Source organism: Stegodyphus dumicola, chromosome 7, assembly GCF_044657685.1.
Source record: "Stegodyphus dumicola isolate Sdum_Otavi_A_Nest chromosome 7, ASM4465768v1".
NCBI lineage: Eukaryota > Metazoa > Arthropoda > Arachnida > Araneae > Eresidae > Stegodyphus > Stegodyphus dumicola.
In genome coordinates, this window is record NC_140774.1 from 195,528,437 (window position 1) to 195,555,918 (window position 27,482).

The 27,482-nt window shown below is 31.2% G+C and overlaps 1 protein-coding gene across 1 annotated transcript in view; it reads right to left on the minus strand.

The window, feature by feature from the left end:
* LOC118185369 (ATP-binding cassette sub-family F member 2) overlaps positions 1-27,482 on the minus strand; it is a 69,929-nt gene that overhangs the window by 27,193 nt on the left and 15,254 nt on the right. Inside the window, exons 4-7 of the mRNA XM_035355207.2 lie at positions 26,025-26,213; positions 16,681-16,821; positions 2,994-3,120; positions 1,374-1,476 (exon numbers count right to left, since the gene is read on the minus strand). Of these exons, the coding sequence (XP_035211098.1) occupies positions 1,374-1,476; positions 2,994-3,120; positions 16,681-16,821; positions 26,025-26,213 (560 nt within the window). The remainder of the gene's footprint in view (positions 1-1,373; positions 1,477-2,993; positions 3,121-16,680; positions 16,822-26,024; positions 26,214-27,482) is intronic.

Consider the following 27,482-nt stretch of genomic DNA (forward strand, 5'->3'; position numbering starts at 1 on the left):
ACGTTAATCAAATAAATAAATATGTTACCCAGTCAAATGCTCTGCCTACATTCTATTCCTTTAAACCTGATTTCTTGGTGTTGGGATTTCATTTTCAATCAGTGTAGTTATGCCGCGACCCACAGCATGTGCAAAAAGCATTTATGTGGCAACCTAGGTATGTAGGGTAGCACATGTCTGTTTAAAATTTACGCAAATTCACATTTTTGAAATACCATCATCATTTTTGTGAGCAGTGTTTCTTTTTGCAATTGAATACATTTGTTTTTCTTGCAACAGTTCCCGATGGGACTGTGGAGTTTGCTGGCTGATGAAAAAGGAAGTGTTGCATTTCTACAGAAATATGGCATTTTGCCCGATAATACATACAGAATCCAAAAATTGAAATTCCATGAAGTTGTACTTTAAAAACAACCAAATTTTATGGATATGCAGTGTGAAAAATTGCAAACAAAATCTCAGAATGCAGGATGGAAAGAGTTTTGAAAACAGTCATCTCTATTTACAAAAACTATTCATTTTATTGATCATTAGCCAATTGTGCAATGCAAAAGTTGTGAGCGATGCTGAGGTTGTGCAATTTTTTTAGCAAAAAACAGATTGTTGCGTACAAAATGAAAATGCAATAAAATTACAGGGTTTCTTTAAAAAATGTTAGCAATGATTCTTACTTTTTTTTTTTTTTTTTATTTTATTAATTGTTCCTGTAGGTAATTCTCAGCTTTCCACCCTTTTGAAAATGGCTTTTGCTTTTGTGCATTAACTTGGCAAAAAATTTATCACTAGAAGTTCAAGCCAGGAAATTTATGACTTTTAAATGCAGGTGCAAATAATCACAAAGTGACAAACTAAATCTGAAAGCTCAGGAGAACAAAATTTAGCAATAAAGGGAACTATTTCCCACTGATCATATCTTTAAGATGATGATATCTGAACGTGGCAATATTTCTGACAACATAAATTAATATCAACACCGGACATCACCTTTCTCAGACTGCCACCTCCACAGGAAAACAAAGAGCCTTAGATGGTTATTGACAGATGGTTCACCGTAGTTATATATATCTTTTAGAAATTAAATGCCTTTGAATAATTTTATACTGTTTACATTAGATAACTAAAATTATGAAAACAGAAAGCTACACTAATTGAGCTACAGACAAAAATCTCGTACATGTCTTACTTTTGTTCTAAATATAGTGTGTCTTATAACTATTTCTCATTAACAATTGTACAGCACTCTTTCATTATGGGACAAAGTCTTTTATAAACAAAAGATAGATAAGGCACACTAAGAGGTTTGGAAAAAAACGAGGTATTTAATATTATAAAATAAAAATCCCAGAATGTAAAATAAAACTTTGATATCTTACACCATAGTAATTCAATTTCTTCTTGTTGATATGAATTATATTTGTACAGACACCATTTAGAAAATCTTGAGAATGAGATATAACCACTAATATTCTTTTATACCTAAAAAGAGAACAACAGATTAAAATAACATAATGCATCTTCAAATTAATATTTGCAAGATGTGTCATGTTTTAATAAAATTTAATATTGTGTCAAGTTATTTTAATGAAAATCTAAAATGTATTCTAATAAAAGTTACAGATTCAATATCTTTAATTTACCCCTACTCACCTTTCTTGCATGTTGCTTGAAAAGGTGAAATATTTTTCAAAAAATATTAATTTACTAAACTTGCCCTAATTTTTTTTAAAACATTTTATATGTGAACAAAGACTTGTCTTTTTTTATTTACATTTTGAGGTTTACTTTTATATTTATTTAACATTGCTTTATTTTAGAAGTCGCTTTGAAAACAAGATACTTCATTGTTAATTTATATTTATTCCAAAAATAATTATCTGTGTACTTGTGCAGAAGAACAGTATATTCTGAAGGAGCTTTGCTAAAAGAATTGACTAACAATAAGTTATTAACCCAATTCAGATAAATTATCTAAAAATCTCTTGTTACTGTAGAAACTCAATTAAATACGGGTTTCTGAAATTCAGTTTGAAACAGTAATATTACAATTACAACTAATTTAAAGTGCAAATGCTATTTAAGAGCAAAAATTTAATTATGTTGAAAGCAAGTACTATTTAGGTATTTTAAATGCTAATGATAATCATTTCTTAATATTCATGTTTTTTCATTCTTATTCTTTTTCTTTCTTCCTCTATAAATATATTTAGCTAACAATGTGTCATTCAACCCTTTCATGACAGGTGCCTAAGTCATCAAACTGCTCTCTTGAGATGGTGCAATAACAGAATGTCCTGTCTTCTGGGGATGGGAAATTTGCATTGCTAACACTTTGGATAAATTAAATTTGTGATCCAGTTGTTATAATTTTTTGCCATATTATAAGAGGAATACTCGAGTAGTTGTCAGAATTAGTTTTAAAACTTTATCATAATATTTTGCTTGCCATTTGAAGTATAAAAAATATTTCGCTGTGCAATACAAAAAAAAAAATATTCACCTCAATGCTAGCAAACTCTAAGAGAAATGAATAAAACCTCTAAAACAATACAACATATAACTTGTATCACTAAAAACAAATGTATTCAGAATCACAGAGAACAAACTCTTAGATATATGTTTATGTTATAAGATATTTTCTCCCTCCTTTCTGCATGCCTTCATGGTGTAAGAGTAGCACATTCAGCGCACATTTGAGAGGACCAGGTTCGAGTCCCTGTGATGGCATTGCTCATTTTTCAATATTCACTCTCAACATTTCCTATTATACACTAGTAATTTTTAGTTAATAAACTACAAAAACATAAGAATTCTCTGAAATTTATAAAAACCATGTTAATAAAATTAGATTAAAAGGAAACAGTTTCACCATGATTAAAACATTATAATAATTTTTTAAATATTTTAAGTGATTTAAAACATTATAATAATTTTTTAAATCACTTAAAATATTCATAATTAAAATTAAAACTTTACTATGAATGAAAAATGTTTACGTTTTCAATTCATCTTCCAACCACACACAAGCTTCCAAATCCAAGTGATTTGTTGGCTCATCCAAAAGCAGCAAATGTGGCCGTACATACAAAGCTCTAGCCAATGCAATTCGCATTCTCCACCCACCTAACAAGAGAATAATGTTGCTAAATGTTTTAGATAAAATTCATAATAGTATTAGCAGATCAGTGATTTAAATTCATATGAATTAAAAACAAATTCCTACTAAAAATAGATAAGGAAAAAACAACTAATCTTAAAAGAATAAATTTGTTACTATCTTCTAATAATTAAGAAAATTAAAGCCTGGGAAAACAATTTATATTAAAACAGTTTATCAGTTTGATACCTAATGTAAATAAAAAACTAAAAAATAATTTTTTGAAAAGTTTCAGTTTTTGAAAAATTGTCCAAATCACATCCTTTTAACAGGAATCCTATGCCAGTTTTTGGCTAACCTGATGCTGTGCTTGAAAAGTACAAATCAATTTCCTTTTCAGATTGAAGTAAGGTGAATGATATGGTTGGCCTTGCTTTTGTTGTTTATGAAGATAAACATGAAAGAGTATTCAAATTATAAAAGAACTGATGGTAAATGCACTGTTTTTTAGGCAAAGTTGCTAAAACCTTCCAGTAAAATAAATTCAAAATTCTTGTAGTGACTAGAGATCAATGCATATTTTAATATGCAGTGATTCTCTTTATTCGCTACAATTATTTAAAAAAAATTAGTGTTTCAGTGAAATCTGCAGTTGAAATTCAGGTTGTTATTAAGAACTTGCAAGATCTTGACTCTGGCATTTATTTTACTTATGTTCGTGGACATTGTGGAAATGAGAGGTCTGATGGTCTAGCAAAGTTAGCCACAAAGCTTCACATTAATTTAAATCATTGTGTTTCTGTTTCTCGCCGGAAACGCTTTTACAGAAATGATGCTAACTGTACTTCGAACAGACAGTATCTGGCCTTACCAAAAGCACAAAAGGGTTTTTTCCTACAATTTTTCACAGAATAAAAGTTGATCATTTTTCAACAGATTTTAAAGTAACTCAGTTTTTGACTGGACATGCAATTTTAAGCAATTTGGACTTGCTTCAAATGCTTTGTTCAGCTGAGGTAATGGCGTGCAGATGTAAAGCATATTTTTCTTGAGTGTATTCATCATGTCCAGCAGAGGAAGATAATCTTCAGGCAACTTTGAAACACCTGTCTGTATCCTTGGACACCAATTTTTTTCAAACTTTTACGGACCAAAGAGGCAATTTCTGCTTATTGGAATTCCATTCTCAGTTTAGACTAATAACTTTTTTTTAGACTAATAACTAATAACTTTATTTTATTACTTTTTTTAATATTTTATTTTCTTTTACTTATTATTTTTTATACAATTTTTCCCAATTGTAGTGTTATTGTACATTTGCTTATTTATTTTTTAGTGCTATAACTTTCTTGTGTAAACCCTGTGGTATACTTTGTAGAACATGAAGAGTTGAAATTAGAGTTAACAAAAAAAAAAATTATTAAGCTCTTTTAAAGCTTAGCTTGGTTTATAAATAAAGATCATCAATAAAGATGGCCACGATGGAACAGTAAAATTTTTTATAGGATACTATATAAATGTACATTTAGACTAACATGGTAATGCTATTTATCTTCTATATACTTAAAATATATAAGCAATTGTACTAAAATATTTAATATTTTTAATTAGATATATTATAACTTAAATAGATTATTATTTAAATAATTTCATCTAATCAATAACACACAGATTGGATTTAGAAGATTAATTATATTTAACAAAATGGCAGCAAAAGCTCAATAGAAAAATGAAACAATGCATTTACAGTAGGTGACATTTAACCCTTTCTGGATGGGCGTCCCATACAGGCATTCTCTACAAACGTCTCTCACAACTGCGTGTCCCACCCATGCATTACAGGAGGATGCGCTCAGAGGATGGATGATGCATAAGTGCATTTCACGTTGAGCCACTTTTTGGACAACTAGATGGCATCCTGTGTTTATACTACAACTACTTTTGAACAGTACATAGTTCTAGGATTCTGACCTTCAGTTTGATCACATTCTGCATAACTTTGGTGTCAGCTGTTGCTAGGAAAGAAGAAAAACGTAAACAAACAGAGCTTGGCTCTTGAACTCGCCATGTTATATATGTGATACAAACATTCACGTTTCTGATACCCTTTCAAATATTTTTTTTTTTTTTTTTATTATTATTATTCCTCCCCACATACACTATGTAGTGCCTTTTAGGGTTACTGTGTGGGGTTCTGTTACGCTTTGTGCTGATTTTTTATTTATTTTAGAAAGCCTTGACTTCAGTTAATTATGAAGAGCAAGCGTTATTTATCAGAGGAAGGATACACTGGCATGCTAAATGAGTCAATCAGTGACATAAATGCGAGTGATAATTCATTTTCTAAAGAGTTCCAAATATTTCTAGTGATTTTGATATGGACATTTTGTCAGAGACTGAGCTTACCGAGTTCCTGCCTTCCAAATATTATGAAAAAAAATTTTCGAATTGTATTGGGTCAGTCCATAATTTTGTGCACATTAAGATTATACGTGGAATTCACTATGACGCATTTACTAAAAAATACAATTTTGAACCTCTTGAATATGTATTTGTACAATACACAGATTTCAAATCATTTTGAATTTTATAGTATTGGGTCAGTCCATAAGTTCGTGTACATTGAGAGTATGCATGGAATTCACTATGATGCATTTACTAAAATAATACAATTTTGAACCTGTTGAAACTTGTCACTGTTTGATTAACATATTATTCAGTTCATCACCAACTTTCGTAAATATCGAACACATTTTAGTACCCATAGAAAATGAATATAGATAATCAGTACAAACGTGCTGTGCTACATTTTTTATTTTCGTGTGGTGAATCTGTCAGGTTTGCAGCAATAAAAATTAATAGTGTACATGGTGAACACACTAATAGTGTAAGGACTGCCCAGAAATGGTTTAAAAATTTAAAGTTGGAACAAGCAGCATTGATGATGAACCCCGTTCAGGATGTGTTGAACTCTTAGAACCAAATCAAACGATTAATTCAGAAGTTTATAGTGAACAACTTTGCCGTTTAAACTCGCAATTGATCAGAAAATGCCCACGATGGGTGAATATCAAGAAAGTGTTGTTTCATCATTATAACACTAGACCGCATACGGCTGGAACAACGCTGCAAAAAATTAGTGAATTTAATTGCGAGCTTTTGCCACATCCTGCTTACTCCCCAGATATTGTCCCAAGTGATTTGCACTTATTTTGTGCCTTACAAAATTTTTTACTGGGAAAAAAAATTAAATTCTAAACAGAATGTACACAATGAACTTTCAAGTTTTTTTGCATCAAAACCAGTCTTTCTAAAGCAATGGCTGTAAGCTGTAAGGAAGATAGCAAGACATTGTAGATAATGGAAAAAAATATATAATTGATTAAAATGTTAAATTGTGTTTTTTATATTGTTTAAAAAATTACCAACAAATGCGCACGAATTTATGGACTGACCCAATAAATAGCCTTGCATTTTTTTATTAATTTTAAAGTTTATTATTTGGATTAATTTGAACACTTCCAAAAATTATTTCTCAAAGCAAGCATTTTTATTTACATATTTTCACATAAATTAATGGAAAAAGATTATTAAATGCTAATTTTATAGTATATGATAGCTTGAGTAACAATCTGAAATGATACCAAAAATTAATGATGTTAAGACTTAAAGCTTTTTGTTTTGCTGGTGGTGGGTTTTTTTTTAAACCTAATTTACCAAATGTAACAATAAATGAAAAATAAATTTAATAATATAGCACTATAAAATGACTGAATGTTACAAGATCATTCAGACAGCTTTCGCAATAGTGCTTTATATTTTATATAGCACTGTTGTACTAACTGCAAGCCATTACATAAACTTAACAGCTGTCAAACAGTACAAATGCTTCAAAATCTAATTCTAAAAATATATCTAAAACTTTTTAAAAAATTAAAATGAATATAATTGTTTAAGAAAAAAAATTTGAAAGGTTTCAGATTTTAACAACAGCTCAAAAGGATTTGTTAAGGTTTTTTTATGCTCTCACTGAGCTTGCAGTCTACCACTTGCTGCTTTTTTTTTTTTTTTTTTTTTTTTTTTTTTTTTTTTTTTAAAGCTTTAACGTTAAACTTATGCCACATACAATTTAACAGCAAAATTATAAAAATTTTAAAAGCAGCGTATGTTTAGAATTCCTGATAAAGTGTTGCCATACATTTTTCTCTTTCTTCAATCTTTCTCAGCTTATCATATCAGTGTACAGTTTTCTTAAAAAGATGGCTTTCAGAAAAAAAATTATTATTTACAGTTTGTGTGTTAACTTTATTCATTAAATATCATGTTCTTCGCACTTAAAACACATAAAATTCAATTTAACAACAAAATCACAAAATATTTAAGAGCAGCATATCTTTAGAATTTCTGACAGTCTCGAGCACAGAAGACAAAAATATTTTATTCTACATAGCATTGTCACTGCTCACTTTCAAATCACTGAGTTTTTTAATCACTGAGTTACACAATATATATATAGAGGATACTTGTTGATTTAAAGTTTTACAAAATATGAAAAATAAAACTCAAAATTTGGGCTTCCAGGTGCACATGTTCGAGTGGAAAACTATGTTACTAAAATTTGATGGCTTTAGGTACCGTCATGTTTTCACAATGCAAGGAACATACATGCAGATTCTTCATTATTTAATTTCTTTAAACATAATACAGGGTAATAATATTTGGTGACAATTGATATAGCTGTTTATAGTGGACGATGGAAAATCCTGTATCGAGACCAACAGACCATTTGGGCCAATGCCTCTTTTGGGCAAACAAGTCAATAGTACAATAGCCAGATTAGTCAATAGTACAAAACTCAAGTACAATAGCCAGATTTATACAAAAATTTTATGCATTCAGAAAAAAATAATGATGAAAATTTGCATATAGTAAATGTCAAATACAAAAATGCAATGCTTAATGGAACAACTTCCTTTCTTTTCAGTTCCAAATGCTACAGCATAAATAAATAAAGTATATTAAAACTTCATTAAGAATATTTAATTTACACTGAACAAGTACAACTTTCGAGTGAAATTTTTTAATTTGTGTGTGTCGTTCTTTCCCATTACATAATATGTTTAACTTAAATGTCAAAAGAAAAAAATGCTGCTAACAATAACAAAGTTCAAAACATAAGTTTCAAATTTTAAGGCAGATATTTATGTTTCATAAGCTTTCCCCCCTCATGTTTAGGAAAGTTTAAATTTCAGTTTGTAATAATGAGTCTGTCACACGATTTCAATAACTCTTGAATTCATTAGTTACTATTAAAACAATAACACTGCATTAAACAGCTTTATGAAATGACAACAGAGTATCATCTTTTATAATATGCAGGAGGACCAAACAATCATGTTACAGATATTGCTGGTTAGATCTATTTTCCTGACTTACCCATAATGCAAAGTGGAACTATTTGCCAAAAAAAGGCACTATCCTAATTCTGGATTAGAAAAAATATCTCATTCTTATGAACACCTTGTGAGAAACAACCTTTAGAAATTCAGAATCATGCAACAGCTGATACATCCATAATCATACATCTAAAATTTTTATGTTACATATTATCAAAACCCCAATACCCAACAATCAAGTGAACAATTTCATATAATGTGTGCTGTCATTAACATACCAATAGGTACAAATGAAGATAAAATTCACAGGTGAGCATGTTTGAATACCTTCAAAGAATTTAATTACATTCAGTTACAGGGATTTTTTTTTTTTTTTTTTTTTTTTGCCTTTTTGCAATATATCTTTCTCTTATCTATCAAGCTTTTTAGAAATGAATCCTACATGTAAATGTAATCATAAATTTTGAAACTTATGGTTGTGTTCAGAATTTTTTGTGTGTACGTTGGGGAAACTGGCAATCATATGATGAATATTTCATTCCTTTTCAAGATAAACTAAGATCTTTTAATAGTTTACAAAGCAAAGATGTGAAGAATCTATAACAACATGTGATCCTTCCTATATTAGTGCAAGATCAATCAAGAAATATCACACATGAACTTAGACTTGCATGCTTTTTATATCTCATGTTCACAATATATATAGAGAGGATACTTGTTTACATATTATGTGATGGGTTACATTTTTATCCCTTTTCTTTCTTTAGTGAATAGTTCAAATAGAAAGAAAGAAGAACATCCAGAAACTCCCTATACTCCCCCATACTATATTTTCACCTCATGCCGCAATATGGCATTCACAGAACACAGTAAGTACTATTTGCATAACAATAAGCCAAATGGAACAAGCAATGCCACAGTTTTTACCTCGGACAAATCGTATCAAACAGTGTTAATAATCAGTGTTCATATGAAATATTAAATAACAAAGGTATTATTTTAATGGATTATGAAACAATACATGATTACAGAATAGAATACGTGGAAAATTCAAACAGTTTTTTGACTTAATTACAATACTACTGGTAAGAGCTGAGACTAGTATATAAAACATAAAGCTACAAAATAGTAAAATTACACAGGATTTCAAAAATTATTTCAACATTTCCAAAACATTTTACTACATGCCACCTATTCAATGCTTTCAGCAATAAAATATCAGAGTGAAGTAAACAGTAATCAGTAACGGAAAGGGAAAATACACTAAAATTCCAGCTATCCACCATTCAACTAACAAAAAAAGCCCAGTTAATTGGAATACTTTAGAATTTTAGAAGTGTTTTTTAAAAAAATCAAGCAAGTGGGATTCATAAAGTCATTATAAAGCATGTATAAAATACTGTTGACACAGAATGTGATTAAGTGCTGATAGTAGATAGGCTTGACATCACAACTCAATCACACGATCTTTGTCTTTTCATTTCCTTCTTGCATTTAAAAAAAAAAAAAAAAGATTAAAATCTGGAAAAAAAAAGATTAAAAAGAGTCAGGTTGAGTTGTTCTGTTCCGGTGCACCTGAACAGAACAACTCAACCTGACTCTTTCGCTTTTGGAACTATGCCAAAGAACATTTTTAATTCAGTTGAATAGTCAGACTCAGACGAACACATTCGCAAGGCAGCTGCTATGCTGTCTATTCTTCACTGTTTTTTGTTCTGTTCTCGTACTTAAGTGTTATGTGTTATTTTCTTGTTTATACTTGTATTGTGCAGTTATTTAATATAAGTTTCGTGTTTAAAACGAGGACGTGTTTTGAGTTCCTTGACATTTACATCGCAACATAATAATTTTGGAAGCACCGCCGAGATTAAAGGACTTTTGATTTCGGTTTCGTCAGCACTGCAACGCTGCATTCGGTACAGTAATGGATACTACTGAATACGTTTAGCATCGAATTTCATTTAAAGACCAAGCAAGATAAGTATTTTTTTTTTTTTTTTTTTTTTTACAAGTTTGACTTTGGTTTTCCTCACTGCACCATTACTTCGTAATGGAAGACAAGGTTAAGATTGCAAAAAATAGTAGAGGTAGAGCAAAAGCTGCTCTTACCAGAATTTCAAATTTCATTAATGCTGATAAGCAGTTATTCGAAAAATACGATTTAATGAATAAACTTCAAAAAATTGAAAACGTTTATTCTGATTTTGACAAGGCAGACTCAGAACATCTGCCGGAAAGTTCTGAAATGGAAGAATTTGAGAAGAAATATTATGAAACCAAAGCCAAACTACAACAAGAACTTGAGAAATTAAATGTTACTGTTAATATGCAAGTGACTAATGTTAATGAACGTCAAATTCCAGTTTCTAGTACTACAAATACTGCTAATAATTTTAAATTACCGAGAATAAATATGCTATCCTTCAACAGTAATTACAGAAACTGGATGTCTTTCAAGGACTTATATGTATCATTAGTGCATAACAATGAAAATTTAAGCAACATTCAAAAATTTCAATATCTAAAGGGTTTATTAACTGATGAACCGGCTTCTATTATTAAACATATTCCAATTTCAGAAAATAGTTATATGGAAGCCTGGGGAAAATTATTATCTAGGTATGATAAGAAAAAACAAATTGTCACATCACTAATAAAAACTTTCATGGAACAATCTTGTGTAATTAATGCAAATGCAATTAATTTGCGAAAAATTGCCGATACTTCTGATGAGATTATTAGAGGTTTAAAATCTATTGATCCAAAAGCTAATGAAAGGGATTTCTGGCTAATTTATATTTTATTACCGAAGGTTGATAACGAAACATGTAAGCAATGGTCTGAGTTTTCAGCAAAAGTGGAATTTCCTACTTTTGAAATGTTTATTCAATTTATAAATGATAGATGTTCCTCTTTAGAAATTTTCCACAAAAAAGAAAGGGACAAAACTCAACCTAATGTTAAAAGATTTTCTGTGAACAAAAGTATCAAATGTATTATGTGTAAGTCAGATCATTTTCTTTTCAAATGTCCCAAATTTAAAGCACTAACTGTCAAAGAAAGAAATCAATTTGTCAGAAAAAATAATCTTAGTTTAAATTGTTTTTCTAGTCAGCACAAAAAATCTGAATGTATGTCTCAACACCGTTGTCATTATTGCCAGTTATTGCATCATAGTACTCTGTGTGAAAAACAGTTAAAAAGTTATTCCACATCTGCGTCTCTTTCTGAGACCAGTTTTCAGTCAGAACAGCAAAAAAAGAATCCAACCGCGAATGAAATACCAAACATTGCGTCTACGAATGAAAACAAAAACGGAACCGTAATTCAAAATAATAGCGTTCAAACAACTTTTGGCTTATTGCCAACTGCGTATGTAAATGTAATTGATTCGATGGGTCAAAAACATAATATTAGAATGCTTTGTGATAGTGGTTCCGAATCAACATTATTATCTGAATCTTGTATTAATTCATTGGGATTTAAAAGAAAAAATGTGCGTTTTCCTGTGAAGGGTTTAGCTGACTCAGAAGTCGCAGTTACAAAAGGTTGCGTTGAAATTGAGTTGATGTCAATCCATGATACATCAGTGAGAATGCCAATTAAGGCATTTGTATTAGATAAACTAACTGCTGCGCTTCCAAGCCAAAAAATAAATGAGAAAGACTTTACGCATTTGAAAAATGTAAAGTTAGCTGATCCATATTTTCACATTCCGGATAAGATAGATATTATTCTAGGATCTGACTACTTGTTTTCTATTTTACTTCCTGGACAAATAACTTGTTCTCAAAGTGATTTAATTGCTCAGAACTCAATTTTTGGTTTCCTCATATCCAGAAAACTACCGGAATCTCAAACAAAATCAAATTCACTTTCAAACATGCATATTTATGAAATAAATATTGACAACGAATTGAAAAGGTTTTGGGAGTTAGAAGAAGTGCCAAATTCAACTGACACTGTATTCTCACCTGAAGAACAATTTGTTGAAACACATTTTCGGGAAAATTACTCAATTAATTCAGATGGTCGTTTTGTGGTGAAGTTGCCATTTTTAAAATCTAAATCTGAATTAGGTAATTCAAAACCAGCTGCACTTTCTCGATTATATGCTATGGAACGTAAATTTAAGGAAAACTCGGAGTTTGAAAACCAATACAAGGATTTTATGCATGAATATGAAAATTTAGGTCATATGGAATTGGTCACACAAAACTGTTTCAATAGATTTCAGAATGAACAATATTTCCTTCCCCATCATGCAGTGATCAAGCCGTCTAGTACAACTACTAAATTAAGAGTCGTTTTTGACGCTTCATGTAAAACTTCCAACGGTAAATCATTGAATTCTATCTTGGGTGTTGGTCCTAAATTGCAATGAGACATTTTTGAAATTTTACTTAATTTTCGATTTCCGGAAATAGTCTTTTCAGCAGACATAGAGAAAATGTACCATCAAGTTTTAGTGTCCGATGAGGATCGGAACTACCAACAAATTCTTTGGAGGTTTAATCCTAACGAAGCAATACGCACATACAAGTTAAACACCGTAACATATGGTTTAGCTCCAGCTTCTTTCCTAGCCACTTGGTGCATTAAGCAAATTGCACTAGATTATTCACAAAATAGTGCTGTGTCTCATACTTTACTACACGATGTATACATGGATGATTTGCTATCGGGTTCAAGTACCGATAGTGATGCAATATCACTTTGTAAGGAAATTACCAATATTTTACAAACACACGGTTTCCACCTACGAAAGTGGAATTCTAATTCAAATGCATTACTTGCAGAATTTCAAGAACATTGTTCAACGGACACTAATTTAGAAATAATTCCTAATGATAAGGAAAGCACGAAAGTCTTAGGATTATTTTGGAACTCTTCAACAGACACATTCATTTTCAAACCCGCACTTGCACTCACCTCACCGCTGACAAAAAGACGCATTTTGTCCCAATCGGCCCGCATTTTCAATCCATTAGGATTAATTTCACCATGTACTGTTGTAATGAAAATTTTTTATCAGAAGCTCTGGCTTACAAAAGGGGACTGGGATTCTCCTATTCCACAAAGTCTTGCTGAAGATTTGTTTAAATTTCAGAAATCTTTCAATGCAGTTGAACATTTTACCGTTCCTAGAGGTGTCACGCTTATTTCCTCTGACACATTTGAATTGCATGGCTTTTGCGACGCGTCAACACTTGCTTACGCTGCTGCAATATATTGCAAACAAATACATAGAAATGAAATAAAGGTTTCTCTCTTAGTTTCTAAAACTAAAGTCACAGCTATCAAACAAGTATCTGTTCCTAAATTGGAACTATGCAGTGCTCATTTGCTTTCAAAGTTATATCGTGCAGTCATGAACACTCTCAAAAAATATAAGTTTGATGTTTACGCTTGGACTGACTCCAAATTCGTACTTTCCTGGCTCTCGGCACATCCCCGTAAATGGAAGACTTTTGTTGCAAACCGGATGTCTCAAATAATCGAAGTACTTCAAACAAAATACTGGAGGCATGTCTCTTCCAAAGAGAACCCAGCAGATATCGCTTCACGTGGTATTGATCCCAAATGTCTTCTTAATAGCAACTTGAGGTGGAATGGCCCAAGTTGGCTTTTCTTGGATTCGTGTCACTGGCCGAAAGAGGAATCCGCTTCCAAAGAAATCAAGGATCTAATTAAAGCTGAACAAAGACCTGATCCTATATTTTCATTTCATAGTGCTACATCAAATGAATTATATAGTGATTTATTTGAAAAATATTCATCATTTTCTAAGATTATACGCATTTTAGCATATTGTTTAAGATTCATCAATAAGTGCAAAACCAATAACAAATGTCAAACACTTATAACTGATTCCTTTTCTCCACTCACTTACACGGAAACTAAAAATGCAGAAATAATCATAATTCGATGGGTTCAGAAAGATTATTTTAATAAAGACCTAAAATGCATTAAAAATCAAAGATCGTTGCCTAAGAAAAGTCAGCTACACTCCCTCCATCCGTTTATAGATGAAAACAGTCTTTTACGGGTGGGAGGGCGTTTACAAAATTCAGAATTGTCTTTTAATCAAAAGCACACAGTGATTCTACCTGCTAAACACAAGATAAGTGAGCTCATCGTAAAAGAAAAGCATGTGACTTATTTACATGCTGGTGCTTCATTACTGTCCCACATTATCAATCATATTGGATCATAGGTGGAAAAAAGCTCATTAATAAATGTGTCCACAAATGCATCAAATGCTTCAAATTTAAAGCATCCACTGCATCTCAGCTTATGGGTAATCTACCTAAGCATCGTGTAACGCTCGAGAGGCCTTTCTTCAACTGCGGAGTGGACTATGCCGGTCCTATTTCAATCAAATTCAACAAGGGTCGTGGAGCAAAATCAACCAAGGGTTACATTGCTCTATTTATTTGTCTTGCTACTAAGGCACTACACATCGAGGCAGTGAGCAATTTAACCGCTGATGCATTTTTAGCTGCTTTGCTTCGCTTCAGTGCTAGACGAGGAGCTCCAAGTCACATTTACAGCGACAATGCAACAAACTTCGTTGGGGCTAATCGAAAACTCAGCAAAATACAACGATTGTGGGCTTCACTTCCTAAGAACGAAGTCGTTGCTCATCATTTAACTCAAGCATCAATAGAATGGCACTTTATATCTCCAGCATCTCCTCATTTCGGAGGAATTTGGGAGGCCGCAATTAAATTAACCAAATATCACTGTAAAAGAGTAATCGGAAACTCTACTTACTTTCGAAGAGTTGACAACTCTATTGGCTCAGATAGAAGCCATTTTGAATTCTCGTCCGTTATGTAGTGTAAACAATACTGACATTGATTGCATTAATATTCTCACTCCTTCACATTTTCTTACAGGAGACGTGATCCTATCCCCTCCTGAACTACATCTTACTAGTCCTGCCAATATACGGAATAGGTGGGATCTCCTTCAAAAGATGCACAAGGACTTCTGCAAATCATGGACCAAAGCATATCTATCTTCGCTTCAAACCAGAAAGAATTGGAAGGACACTCAGCCGAATATGAAAATTGGAGACATCGTCCTGTTACTAGATGATGGTCATCTTCCAGGTTCTTGGCCACTAGGACAAGTGGTCAAACTTCATCATGGTATTGACGGACTAGTTCGTGTGGCCACGGTTAAAACTAAAAACTCTGTTTTCAAAAGAAACATTCATAAATTAGCACCTTTGCCCATATATCAGGACTAATGCTTGATAGAGTGGGAGTATGTTCCGGTGCACCGGAACAGAACAACTCAACCTGACTCTTTCGCTTTTGGAACTATGCCAAAGAACATTTTTAATTCAGTTGAATAGTCAGACTCAGACGAACGCATTCGCAAGGCAGCTGCTATGCTGTCTATTTTTCACTGTTTTTTGTTCTGTTCTCGTACTTATAAGTGTTATAAGTTTCGTGTTTAAAACGAGGACGTGTTTTGAGTTCCTTCACATTTACATCGCAACAACTCCTCTACAATTTTATTTAAGTTACAGTATCAAGAAAAGTGCACATTACTAGGCATGATATGCAATTTTAATTGAAAATAGACTACCAATGGCGATGTAATGTGAAAAATTATATAAGTGATTTACATTTTTTATGTGTTACATCCATAACTTGTATTTGTTCTAAAAACTTAATTAAGAACAATCTGTTCCTTTAAATTTCTGCCAGAATGACTGCTGCAGGATCAATAGGATTTTATAATCAGATACCATGTTTTACATTTAAGGCTAACAAGATGATACAATGTCTGAGGTGCATTTTTTCTGAAATCTTACATAATTTTAAATGCCGGCTTTTCATATTCAAGTTGATAAGAAATAAGATGATTGTTTTACAATTTTACACTGGAAATTTCTTCCACTCATTTGGCTTTTCTACCTGAATTGTATTTTTTTTTTTTTATGATCAATAATTCAGAATTTTTCTATATCCAGCATTCAACAATTCCCAGCTTTCCAAACAGTCGAGCCTTTACTACACATGCATAGAAACTAACATTATTCTTCAAATGATTTAAAAAATAGAATACAATGCTATAATAAATATTTAAGGGGCATCATATAAATCTTGCATAAATATTAAATGCAACATAGAAATTATAAAACAAATATTTAAGCATAAAATTTTCCATTACCAGAAAAATCTTTACACATTTTCTGCTGCATGGCTTTAGAAAAGCCTAAACCATGTAAAATGTAAGCAGCTTTAGCTTGTGCTTTCTCAGCTCCTATTTCATCCAGCCTGTCATAAATATCCATTAATTGCTCCTGGGATTCTGAAAGAATGGAAAGAATTACATCTTCAAGTATTGCACATTACATTATCACATATTTATCAATAATGTTTAATAATCCCACAAAAAGTATATCCTACAACTGAGATCTAAACTACTTTCAGCAACCACAAAAATGGAAGAGAAGGAATTTCTGCCATAATTTAAAACAAATTTTACTTTAAAAAAAGTATGCATTTTAATGTCTGCTTCTTAAAGAAAGTGATATCAGTCCCTCTCCTTAAAGAAGCAAAAAAAAATAATGCCTACTGAACTTTCAATATGCCATGAAATTCTCTTGGGTGTTCTTTATGCCAGTTTTTTATGATTAGAAGATAATATGTTCTTTCACCCAGTTTCTAACTATAATTCAGCTTTGGGACCTTTTCCCTTAGCGACAACATAGTGCTAAAACTTTTATATGTAAGAAATATGTTCTATAATTTAGTTATTTCAATAAACAGTACTGTTCTGTTATTGGGACCAGAGTCGTTGCCAAATATTCTGCTAAGCTTGTCAAGAGATTGATTTATATGAAGTCGCCAAATGTTTACTTTTAAAATTGTTACAAAGTTTACATTTTTAAAAAGTAAAATTTTAAAAAGTTCTAATTTCTTTGGCAAGTTGCTTAATTTATATTAAAAATTTATACTTCTATGAATACCTGTTACTTATTTTTTCCCATGGATTTTTCTTCAACTAAACTGTATCGTAAATATTTTGCGGATTACTTTTGTGCTTCGAATTTTTTGGCGATATCTGAAAAATAGGGACCCAATAAACAATAATGATGTATGTGATTTACTGCTTTCAGTCAGTCAGTTATTTCTTAGATAGTGCCATTAAAATGTTATTTTTAAATATGAAAATAAACACATATAATTATGAATACATAAATAAAAAAAATTCCATTCACTAACTTAATATATTAAACTTTTAATTAAATCAAATTTAAATCCCATTCAAATTTATGGGGAAAAAAATATGGGAGTGGCCCTTAAAGGCCCTTTTTGTAAGTTGTTCAGCCATATAAATGAAAAGTATCATGCAGCTTGAATAACAAATTGTCATCATGTTTAACGGATCTCCACTCAGTTTCTGTGAGATAATGTGGAAGCATTACCAACGCGCATAATTTGCCAACTTTGAAATATGAAAAACAGCAGGTCTGAATGGCAAAAACCAAGGATTTCTGAGAGATTTTCACTGCACAGCAACATCATTCACTTTATAATGCATGATTCAGGTTATTCAAATACTTATAACATAATTGATGTAAAATATATTAATATGTAATTAAAAACTAATATGTAATTAATAACTTATTAATATGTAACTAAAACAGTTAATGTAATTAGATATTCTAAATTTATGTTAATTGATTAATATCATTTTGTAATTTTTTAACACTTTTAAAGTGAGTAAATCCTGAGTAGGAAAAGAAAGCTTTAATTTATCAAAGTACATTTAAACAAAACAGAAATAAAATTAATAATTAACATACATATTGTGTGAATAAACTGAGTAATGTACCATATATGGTTAGAGTTGAATTTAACTTTCTGAAGCTGGCGGTACAGCTGTTGTACCAGGAAAATGACTTAGAAAATGATTAACACCGGCTGTGGTACAGCTGTTGTACCAGCCATCCCCTCCCTATTTTAGAGAATTGCCTATCTGTAGATCTCTATGTGGTCCATTGTTGCTGCTCAGAATAGCCACTGGCTACACATCTCTTCTTCTCAGTTTGGCTACATTTTGGAAAAAGCGTAGGTTTCGTCTCGTGCCAATATACTTGAAAATCAAATAGAAGCCATCTCTTTCTCAAATGTTAGAGCACTGTCTCATAATTTTAGTGCTAACTTTTTTAGTACTAACTTTTGCTATGATTAAAACATCAGCGATTTTGCACGCTGTTTTACCAGATTTAATGCTTTTTAATCATAGCAAATAAGAATAGATTAATATTTTAGATTTAATGCCCTTCTAGAAAATAGGTAAAACCGCTTTTATTGTTTACTTCCTTTTTATACTTATGAATAATAAGACTTTATTTTGACTTTTTTTTTTTTTTTGAGTGCATGAAACCCTTAAGAACTGTTAACTCTTTCAAAGTGCTTCTACTATGTAGGCAATTTTGTCTGATTTATCAGGAGATAAATAAGAGACAATTGTATGCATAATAGTTTTTGTGATTTTCATTCATTCAATGATTGCTTTCAATGATTTTCATTGATTGTAAATAAAATAAAATCAATTTCTCTTTAGACCCTCCTTTAGGATGAGATCTGCCAAAAAGTATTTAAATATCAGTAAAGCTCATGTTACTTCTAAATTGAATCAAAACATCAGTTACATTGTATAAAATTTCGGCCAGTTTTATTTGCTGAAATTCTTATACTCCTCAAGAGATAAAGGGAATTCAGACAAGTTAATTTTAAAAAAATATCTTTAAAAAAGGTTGTTATTTTGTCTGTAATAAGGTGTATGTCAACTTACTATTAAACATATCAGAATTAGGACTGGATTACGGAAAAGCATGCGAACTTATCTGCTTAAGGGGATAGATGCTTCGTGTAAAACTTTTAAAAAGAAAATTGCAGGCATTTACGTTCCTGGTGGAAAACTGCACATGTAATCAAACCGTTCATCGGGTTTGATTGGATTAATTTTGTTCGCTTACTGAATTACATCAAAGCACACAACAATTACCTGTATAAGGGGAGGGATGCCTTCGTGGAGGACTTTCTAAGGGAGCTGGCTTGTATTTAGGTTACACAAAAACCATGAATCCAACACTTTAGCCGGGATTTAAACCCAAGCGAGCTACAAGTGTTCAGCCACCTTTACCACTCTACTGAAGGGCCCATAAAAAATTGATAAAGAAAAAGTATTGAAATAACCGGTTTAATTAACTAACTTATATTTCTCAGTCAACAGTACATAAATTAGGCATATGAGGGGATTATTAGTGAATAAATAAACTGTATTGCACTTTCCTCCACTATTTCATATTACAATGGAATTATTGCATTTCAAATTTATTTCTCATGAGTTAATTTTGCTCCGTTCATGATTTTTTATTCTTTCAAAGAGAAAATTTCATACTTTAAATAAAAATACAAGAGAAGATACTTTATGCAAAATTTGGCGCAAACAGTTTTCTTAATTTTGCTTTGAAAATATTCCAGGGTTATCGTTTTCATTACTGGAAGAAATATGAAAAACAGATTTGCTACATTGTAAGTGTCAACACCCAGTATGTCCTTATTCTTTTGAAAACATGAAAGATTACTCTTTCTAAAATAAATTAGAAAATATATTATGTGCAAACAGAATATTCATTGAAAATGAAATAGACTTCAACCTTTGGATATAATGATGGTTTTAGACGAAATTTCTGCCTATGAAAGGAAATTGACGTATAGTTCTTCATGTAGATTTAAAACCGTTCTGAAAAATAATGTTGATGATTGCATGTATAGGTCACAGATTTTAGCTAATCTTTGGAATATGGTAACAGGTAGTTTGGCGACATTTTGGTAAAGCGATAAAGGTTACTAGCTAGGACTTTAGCAATGTACATGGATAAAGTCAAGAGTGTGCGCAATGACATTTTTGTGCAATTCTGGGATGTTTTTTTAAGTGAAAATAGGTCAACGTGTACATGGATACCGTGTATGTGCAATTCTTAAAAACGTGGCAAGCAGTTTGCGATTCTGCACTTTCTCCCAATTTCGCACCTACTCTTCGTCATGATTAAGCACTTTTGTTCCATAAAAGTTCTCGCATAAGCGTAATTTGGCTAGCAGATTGTTGGAAAAAAATGTTGAGTTTAAAAAAAAAAAAGGTGAATCTTTACATTATGGTAACTTGGCGATTTTCTGGCGAAAATTTGGCGACCAACCCTGCTACAGCAACCTGCTAGTTTTGTTTTGGACGCCATTTTGTTTTCACAAAGTAAAGGCTTTTTTTTTTTTTTACTCGCTCAACATTTTTTCCAACAATCTGCTAGCCGAATTACGCTTATACTAGAACTTTTAAGGAAAAAAAATGCTCAATTACGACGAAGATTAGGTGCGAAATTGAGAGTGCCTGCTTGCCGCGTTTTTAATAACTGCAAATACACGGTATCCATGTACACATCGACCTATTTTCTCTTAAAAAAACATCCCAGAATTGCACAAAAATGGCATTGCGCACACTCTTGAGTTTATCCATGTACACATCAACCTATTTTCACTTAAAAAGTCAAAGAAAATTGACAAAAATCCAATTCTTCTTACTCTTGTAAAAAGCGCCAAACAAATAAGTGGGCGATTCTGCACTTTAGCAGCGAAATTGTTTCTAAGTGCTTATTAGCTAAAATCACGATCAGAATTTTCCGGAAAACGTCACATTACATGTCTCAATCTCTCATTTCTCTGAGACAAAATAATCTGTGATTCGAACTGTGTACTTCTCAGGTTATCGCTAAAGTCCTAGCTAGTAACCTTTATCGCCTTACCAAAATGTCGCCAAACTACCTGTTACCATATTCTAAAGATTAGCCAAAAAAAACACGTAACTTTATTTCATGAAAACAAAATGGTGTCCAAACAAAAACTAGCAGGTTGCTGTAGCAGGGTTGGTCACCAAAAAATCGCCAAGTTACCATAACCCAAAGATTAACCCAGATTTTTTCTTTGCTAACATACACAAAAGCCCATTTTACAAAGAAAAATTCTCATTAAACATATACCTCCTTTGCCTGATAGTCCAATGTAATATTTGTTAAAGTTAAATGACGAAACTCACCCAATGTATCTCTGATTATCTTTTTTATATTACAATAACAAAATTATCGAAAAAAGCAGATTTAAAGCTTTATTATTGCTGTAAGTTCATCTCAAAATCTAATTGTATTGAATCTCATTCTAATCATCTAATAGTAATAAATAATATTAATGAATTTATTATTATCATTTCATTAAATTAGTCATTACCATTATTTTTTAATGAAAATATGTTATTAAAAATTGCATTCCAACCTGCAGACTTACAAAGCTAGTTTGTATTTATTATATTTTGAAAAATTTTTTTCTCATTTTCTAATTTCTAATTTTGAAAATATGCAAATATAAATGAAGTGTGAAAACAAAGTTATAAAATTCACAAATTATTCTCGAGATTGATCAGAAATAGTAAATGAAATATAAACATTGCACACATTCTTGTGAAATAAATAGTGCACTGGATATCCATCCAGTGCTATTTATTTAGAACTGTATTTAAATGAAAGCAAAATAATCATTAAAAAATTCCCAAATCTAGCAACCCATCTACTATGAGACAGTATCCAACCAAACAGGTAAATTTAACTGCATCCATGGAGGGGTCTAATGACTTTTCTCATTAGGAAAATGTCAAAGAGGGGGGGAAACTGTTTCGGATTGCGCTGATCTGAAGGCTATATTATTATGAGAATTTCGGCACGGTTTTAGAAGGTTAAGGTACCCCTTGTATTATCGCGAAGTTGTTTCATTTATCGCCAAGTTGTCTCATTTATGACAACCTGAGTAGTTGAATGCTATGGAAACCCTATTATGACGTAATTGGTTGTGGTGAATTGAAGTGCATGTCAGATTTGGGGTAAGGGCTTGTGTACAATGGATAAGCATGTTGTTATTTTGTGGTTTACATGGTAAATTGGCTGAATGTGGTAAGATTAATTTGAAGTTTCTGTAGATTTGGAACGAAAGGAAAAAAACCTTTAAATGACTGGTGTGTAAATGAAGGTTTACTTAGTAGCCATTATTAAGTGTACTGTTTGGAGGAAGGAAATGCGTATGGTCGAACATTGGATATTTTCGAACGGAGGATATTTTTTACTCTTAGTTTTATGAATTTATGTGGAGACACCAGTATACAGATTCTAGTTCAGATAATTTTAGGAAGTTGTTAGGATGGTGTTAAGGAATTGTGTTTGACTTAAGACGCATAAATTCGTAAATAAGGAAAGTGGATATTTCCTTCGTGTAGTGCTAAGTTGAATTTCCTTTTTTTTGTTATTTCATTGTTTGATTTAAAATGTCAGACCATATTTTTTTTGTTGCCTGTTTCAGTTTGATGTGTACATGGACAAAGACAAGGGAGTGCATAAAGCCCAATTTGTGCAACTCTCTGATGTTTTTCCAAGTGAAAATGGGTAGATGTGTACATGGATAAAGTCAAGAGAGTGTGCACAATGCCATTTTTGTGCAATTTTGGGATTTTTTTTTAAGTGAAAATAGGTCGATGTGTACATGGATACAGAGTTTGTGCAATTCTTTATCTTGTTATTTTGGTTTTGTCTACAAAGCCAAAGTAACAAGTCAAACAATCGCACAAACTCGGTATCCATGTACCGCCAAAAATCGCCACGTTTCGCCAAGGGTTACCCTAAAATATACTTTTACCCCATATATTGATGTAAAATAAAATTAAATACTAATATTAGCTGATTAAATATTAGTAGTATCTTTATATGAAGTCCTTTATACGAAACTCTACAACAGATTAAGATAAAGAAGCCGAATACAATTTAATAAGAAAAATAAGGCAGAAATTTCTAGGGATGTGGAGAATGAAAATTTTGCAATTTATGCCTTATTAAATCACTATTTTCCTTTTATTGCTGAAAATCTTATATTAAAGCTAATAATTAAAAACTAAAGATTTGGCAGCTATGAGTACAGTACTCTAGTTTTCAGTAGCTTCACTATTCAATAATAATAATCAAATAAAATAAAAAATTCAGTATCTTTCATGAACTGAACATGTGATAAATTGGCAGGAAAAAGAAATTAAAACAATCAATTTTAGTTGTGCAATCTAAAAAATAAGTAATTAAACAGGATAGACTGCACATTACATTATTATTACCCAAAGAACTAAAATAGAATGAAAAACATCAATTTTTCTTTTATTTACAATACTTTCACTGATACACGAGATAAAAACAACACATTTAATTTTAAAATGGACAATACACAACAATGATGGTTTGGATTTATGAGCTTTATTTTAGATGGCACATAAATAAGCATCAAACAAAGTTAATTCAGCATACGTAACTTTCGATAGTTTGCCGCTAACTGTTCTATAATGGGAAAGATCACAGCTTAGTTCATGGATGATTCTGATATGCACATACTTAATAAACCAATTTATCTCACAAATACTCAGCAGGCATTGGATCAAAATTTGTAGTCTTACCAATCTACCGTTCCTTCACTCAAGCACTCAATCTTCAATTAAACAGCACGATGCCTCGCTGATACAAATACAGATTGTTTCCAAAGAATCACTACAGTGATGCAGTACAAAACTTTCCAGGACACTACACATTATAGATGAAATATTAGCATTACTATGCAAAGTTAATACTAATGCAGTATGTCCAAGTCACCACGCACTATCTTACCATCATGATATTCTCTCTACCTCAATGCACTGTTACAAATATTGCATTTATCTCATTAGCAGAATACACATAATCCTTATACAAGATCAGCAAACATAACCATTCTTCACAGTGACTAGTTCTTTCTAAAAAAACTACACAATTACCATACAAGGGTTAATGATGATAATCTGCAACAATATTCTGCACAAAACTTCAGACTTCTAACTAATTTGGGAAGTCTCTCAAGTTTCTAATTATTATCTAAGAACATAAATGAACAGGTCTTTGAGATATCTGACACAGAACATTTTGCATCTTAAAATCATTTCATAAAACGTCTCAACTCTCTGCATGGCAAAGCTTTTTGAATCTGTTCATGAAGACTTTTATTTAAACAACATATATTAGCAAAATTGGTATAATTACTTACCTTAATCTCTTTTTTGATAAATTACCATTCATTAAGATAATATTTACATCATTAAAGAAAGTAAAATATTTTAAATCGTAATATATACTGCATGACAAAAATCTCATAATCAGATAAATGTGGTCATGTTGTTCAGAGGGTTAATTCAGCTAAATGAAGCATCTTACGAATTTATTTTTATAAATGTTTATTCCAAACTCATCATAGGTATTTACAGCAATGATGTGCTGTAAACGTGTATCTAATGATACATGTTACACCTATATACATAAATAAAACTAGGAAAGTGGGGAGAAAGCAACACATAATCATGTAAAATTTAAAATCAAATTTCTAATTTTTATTAAGTTTCTTAATTTTTATTTCTATCACACTTTTATGCAAAAACTATTGTACATCTACTACTACTACAGAGAAAAAGAGGTCATTCTGAGTGGCTCGCATTAATTTCATTGGTTTAAGGGTGGCAGTCAAAATTATTAGTACTTTCTGATTGTCTTCAACCCCGCTGAAAAATCGTAAAAAATCACCCAAAAAGTACTTGTAACTTGAGATAACCCATGTATATGTGTACCATTTTTGTACCAAAAGCTTTCCTCTTTTCTTGACATTTTCACCAGTACGACTGTAGATAATTACTCCTATAAAAATTTCAATGTTTCAGCATTGCAGCTTTTCGGTTTGGTTTATTTAGTTACGACAAAACATGAAAGGCCTATCTACCTAAGGGAAAGGGTGAATTCATGGAAGACTTTCTAATAGCATGGTGGTGGACCACATACCGAAATTTTCACCAATGACAGCAAAAATCTCAAATCTAACTTTTTGCATGCATAGAATGTAATATGACTCACTCACAAGCATCATATCATGCAGTTCTTTTTCCCCCTATTTATTTTAGAGTTTTCTACTTATATCAAGGTTATGCCCAAATGCAAGTTTGTACACTCTCAGGATTTTTTTAAAGCAAAAACAGATCATTGTGCACGAGGAGAGCAACAATGCAAAAAACCAGCGTGTCTTATATCAAAGTATGCATGTCTTAGAGCAGAACAGAAGAATGTAAAAAATACACAGCACTAAATGCATCATTTGAAATACACATAAAAATACCCAAAAAATGTTTCTCTCCACAGTTGCAAAGAAATTCATGACTTTTTGCTGGAAGTTTAAATAAGTAAGAAAATATTAAGTTATTTGCAGTATGAGCATATTTTCAAGCAATCAGTCAAAGAGTCAAATAGTAGTATTTTATATACAAATATATTACTTTCCTAACACAGATTCTGGGAACAACTCTTCAAAATAGGTGACACAGCTACATAAATGTTATATATTTATTACACCTACCTTCATCATCAAAATGAGCCAATTCTTCAGCAAGCCTCTCCAGCCTTGTTCTTTCAACATCTACATCCATGACAGCCTGAAGTGCAGATTTTTCACTAGCTTCCATTTCTCGAGTCAGATGGTAGATATCAATGTGATCTTGAATAGGAACCTCTCGCCTACCAAGTGCAGCAAGAAGGGTGGACTTTCCTGTAACAATCGAGCATTAATATCATAAAAAATAATTTCAAATTAATAAAATAATATTAAAATTAATAAAAAATTAAATAATGCTTTTTAAGTCATTTTAATCACATATCACTTTAATCAGACACATGTTAATAGTTATCTCGATCAAAATTTACAAAAATAACTTTTTCCTCCTTCTGACTTAAAATAACATTTCTGACACAATATATAAAAACTACTATACTTAATGTTTTATGTAATGTTTATGTAAACATAATAAGTAATGGCTACTACATTTATTCAGAATATTTTCTATTTTCATTACCATAACTAAAAGTACTGATAAGAGCACAGTTACAAAATCAAATCATTATCTAGTAACAGATATAATTATAGTAATTTAAAATTAGATAAAAATCCATTCAAAACTTAATATCAGATTTTACAAGAAATAAACTGTACTATTTAAGAGAATCTTATTTTTTCTTCCAAAATCTAAAAACAACTAAAGTTCATCTCCTCCCCTTCATATGATAAAGTAACTAATCAGTTTTCATCACAAAAGCTAATCAGTTTTTTATCTAAAGTGAACTTTTAAATAATTACGACTTTAAAAATAAACTCTATAAACTCTAATTTACAAAAGAAACAGTGCATATAGCAAAACAAAAATTTCTCTTCAAAAATTTCAATATTAGTAACTAAATAAAACCAAAATTTGAAATTTTCCACAGATGTAATATTGAATCAATAAGAAATTTTAATTCTGCATATAAATCAACTAATAAATTTACAGTAAAAACAGAGCAATACATACTTTAGTAGCTGTTTTACATATGAATAATAAATTTCAAATTACAAACACTTCTCAGTGGAGAAAAAAATTAGTACTTTGGTATTATTTAATAAAAGTGGAATATCAATTTAATTAAAAAAATGGTTTAATTTTATTTAAGCTATTAACCCTTTGCATTTAAGAGGTGATTCTCACTCACCATGCGATTTGATGCCGCAACTCGAGAGGTGACTCTCGCTCACCACTTGGTTTGATGCAGAAACTGGATGCGCAGCAATAACTGTTTACATTTAGTTTCTTCAAAGTGGGTTCCTATGTACTTTCTGTGTAATCTTATGAAGTGTAAAATGGTATCCCTTTAAATGGAGATAAGATTTTCATGTCTGAAATTAGTCCGCATGAACCGGACTGCATTTTCGGCATTAGTTCGAACCTGACAGTAGTGGCAGAGACTACTATAATTTTTTATTATTAAAAACATGGAACATAATACT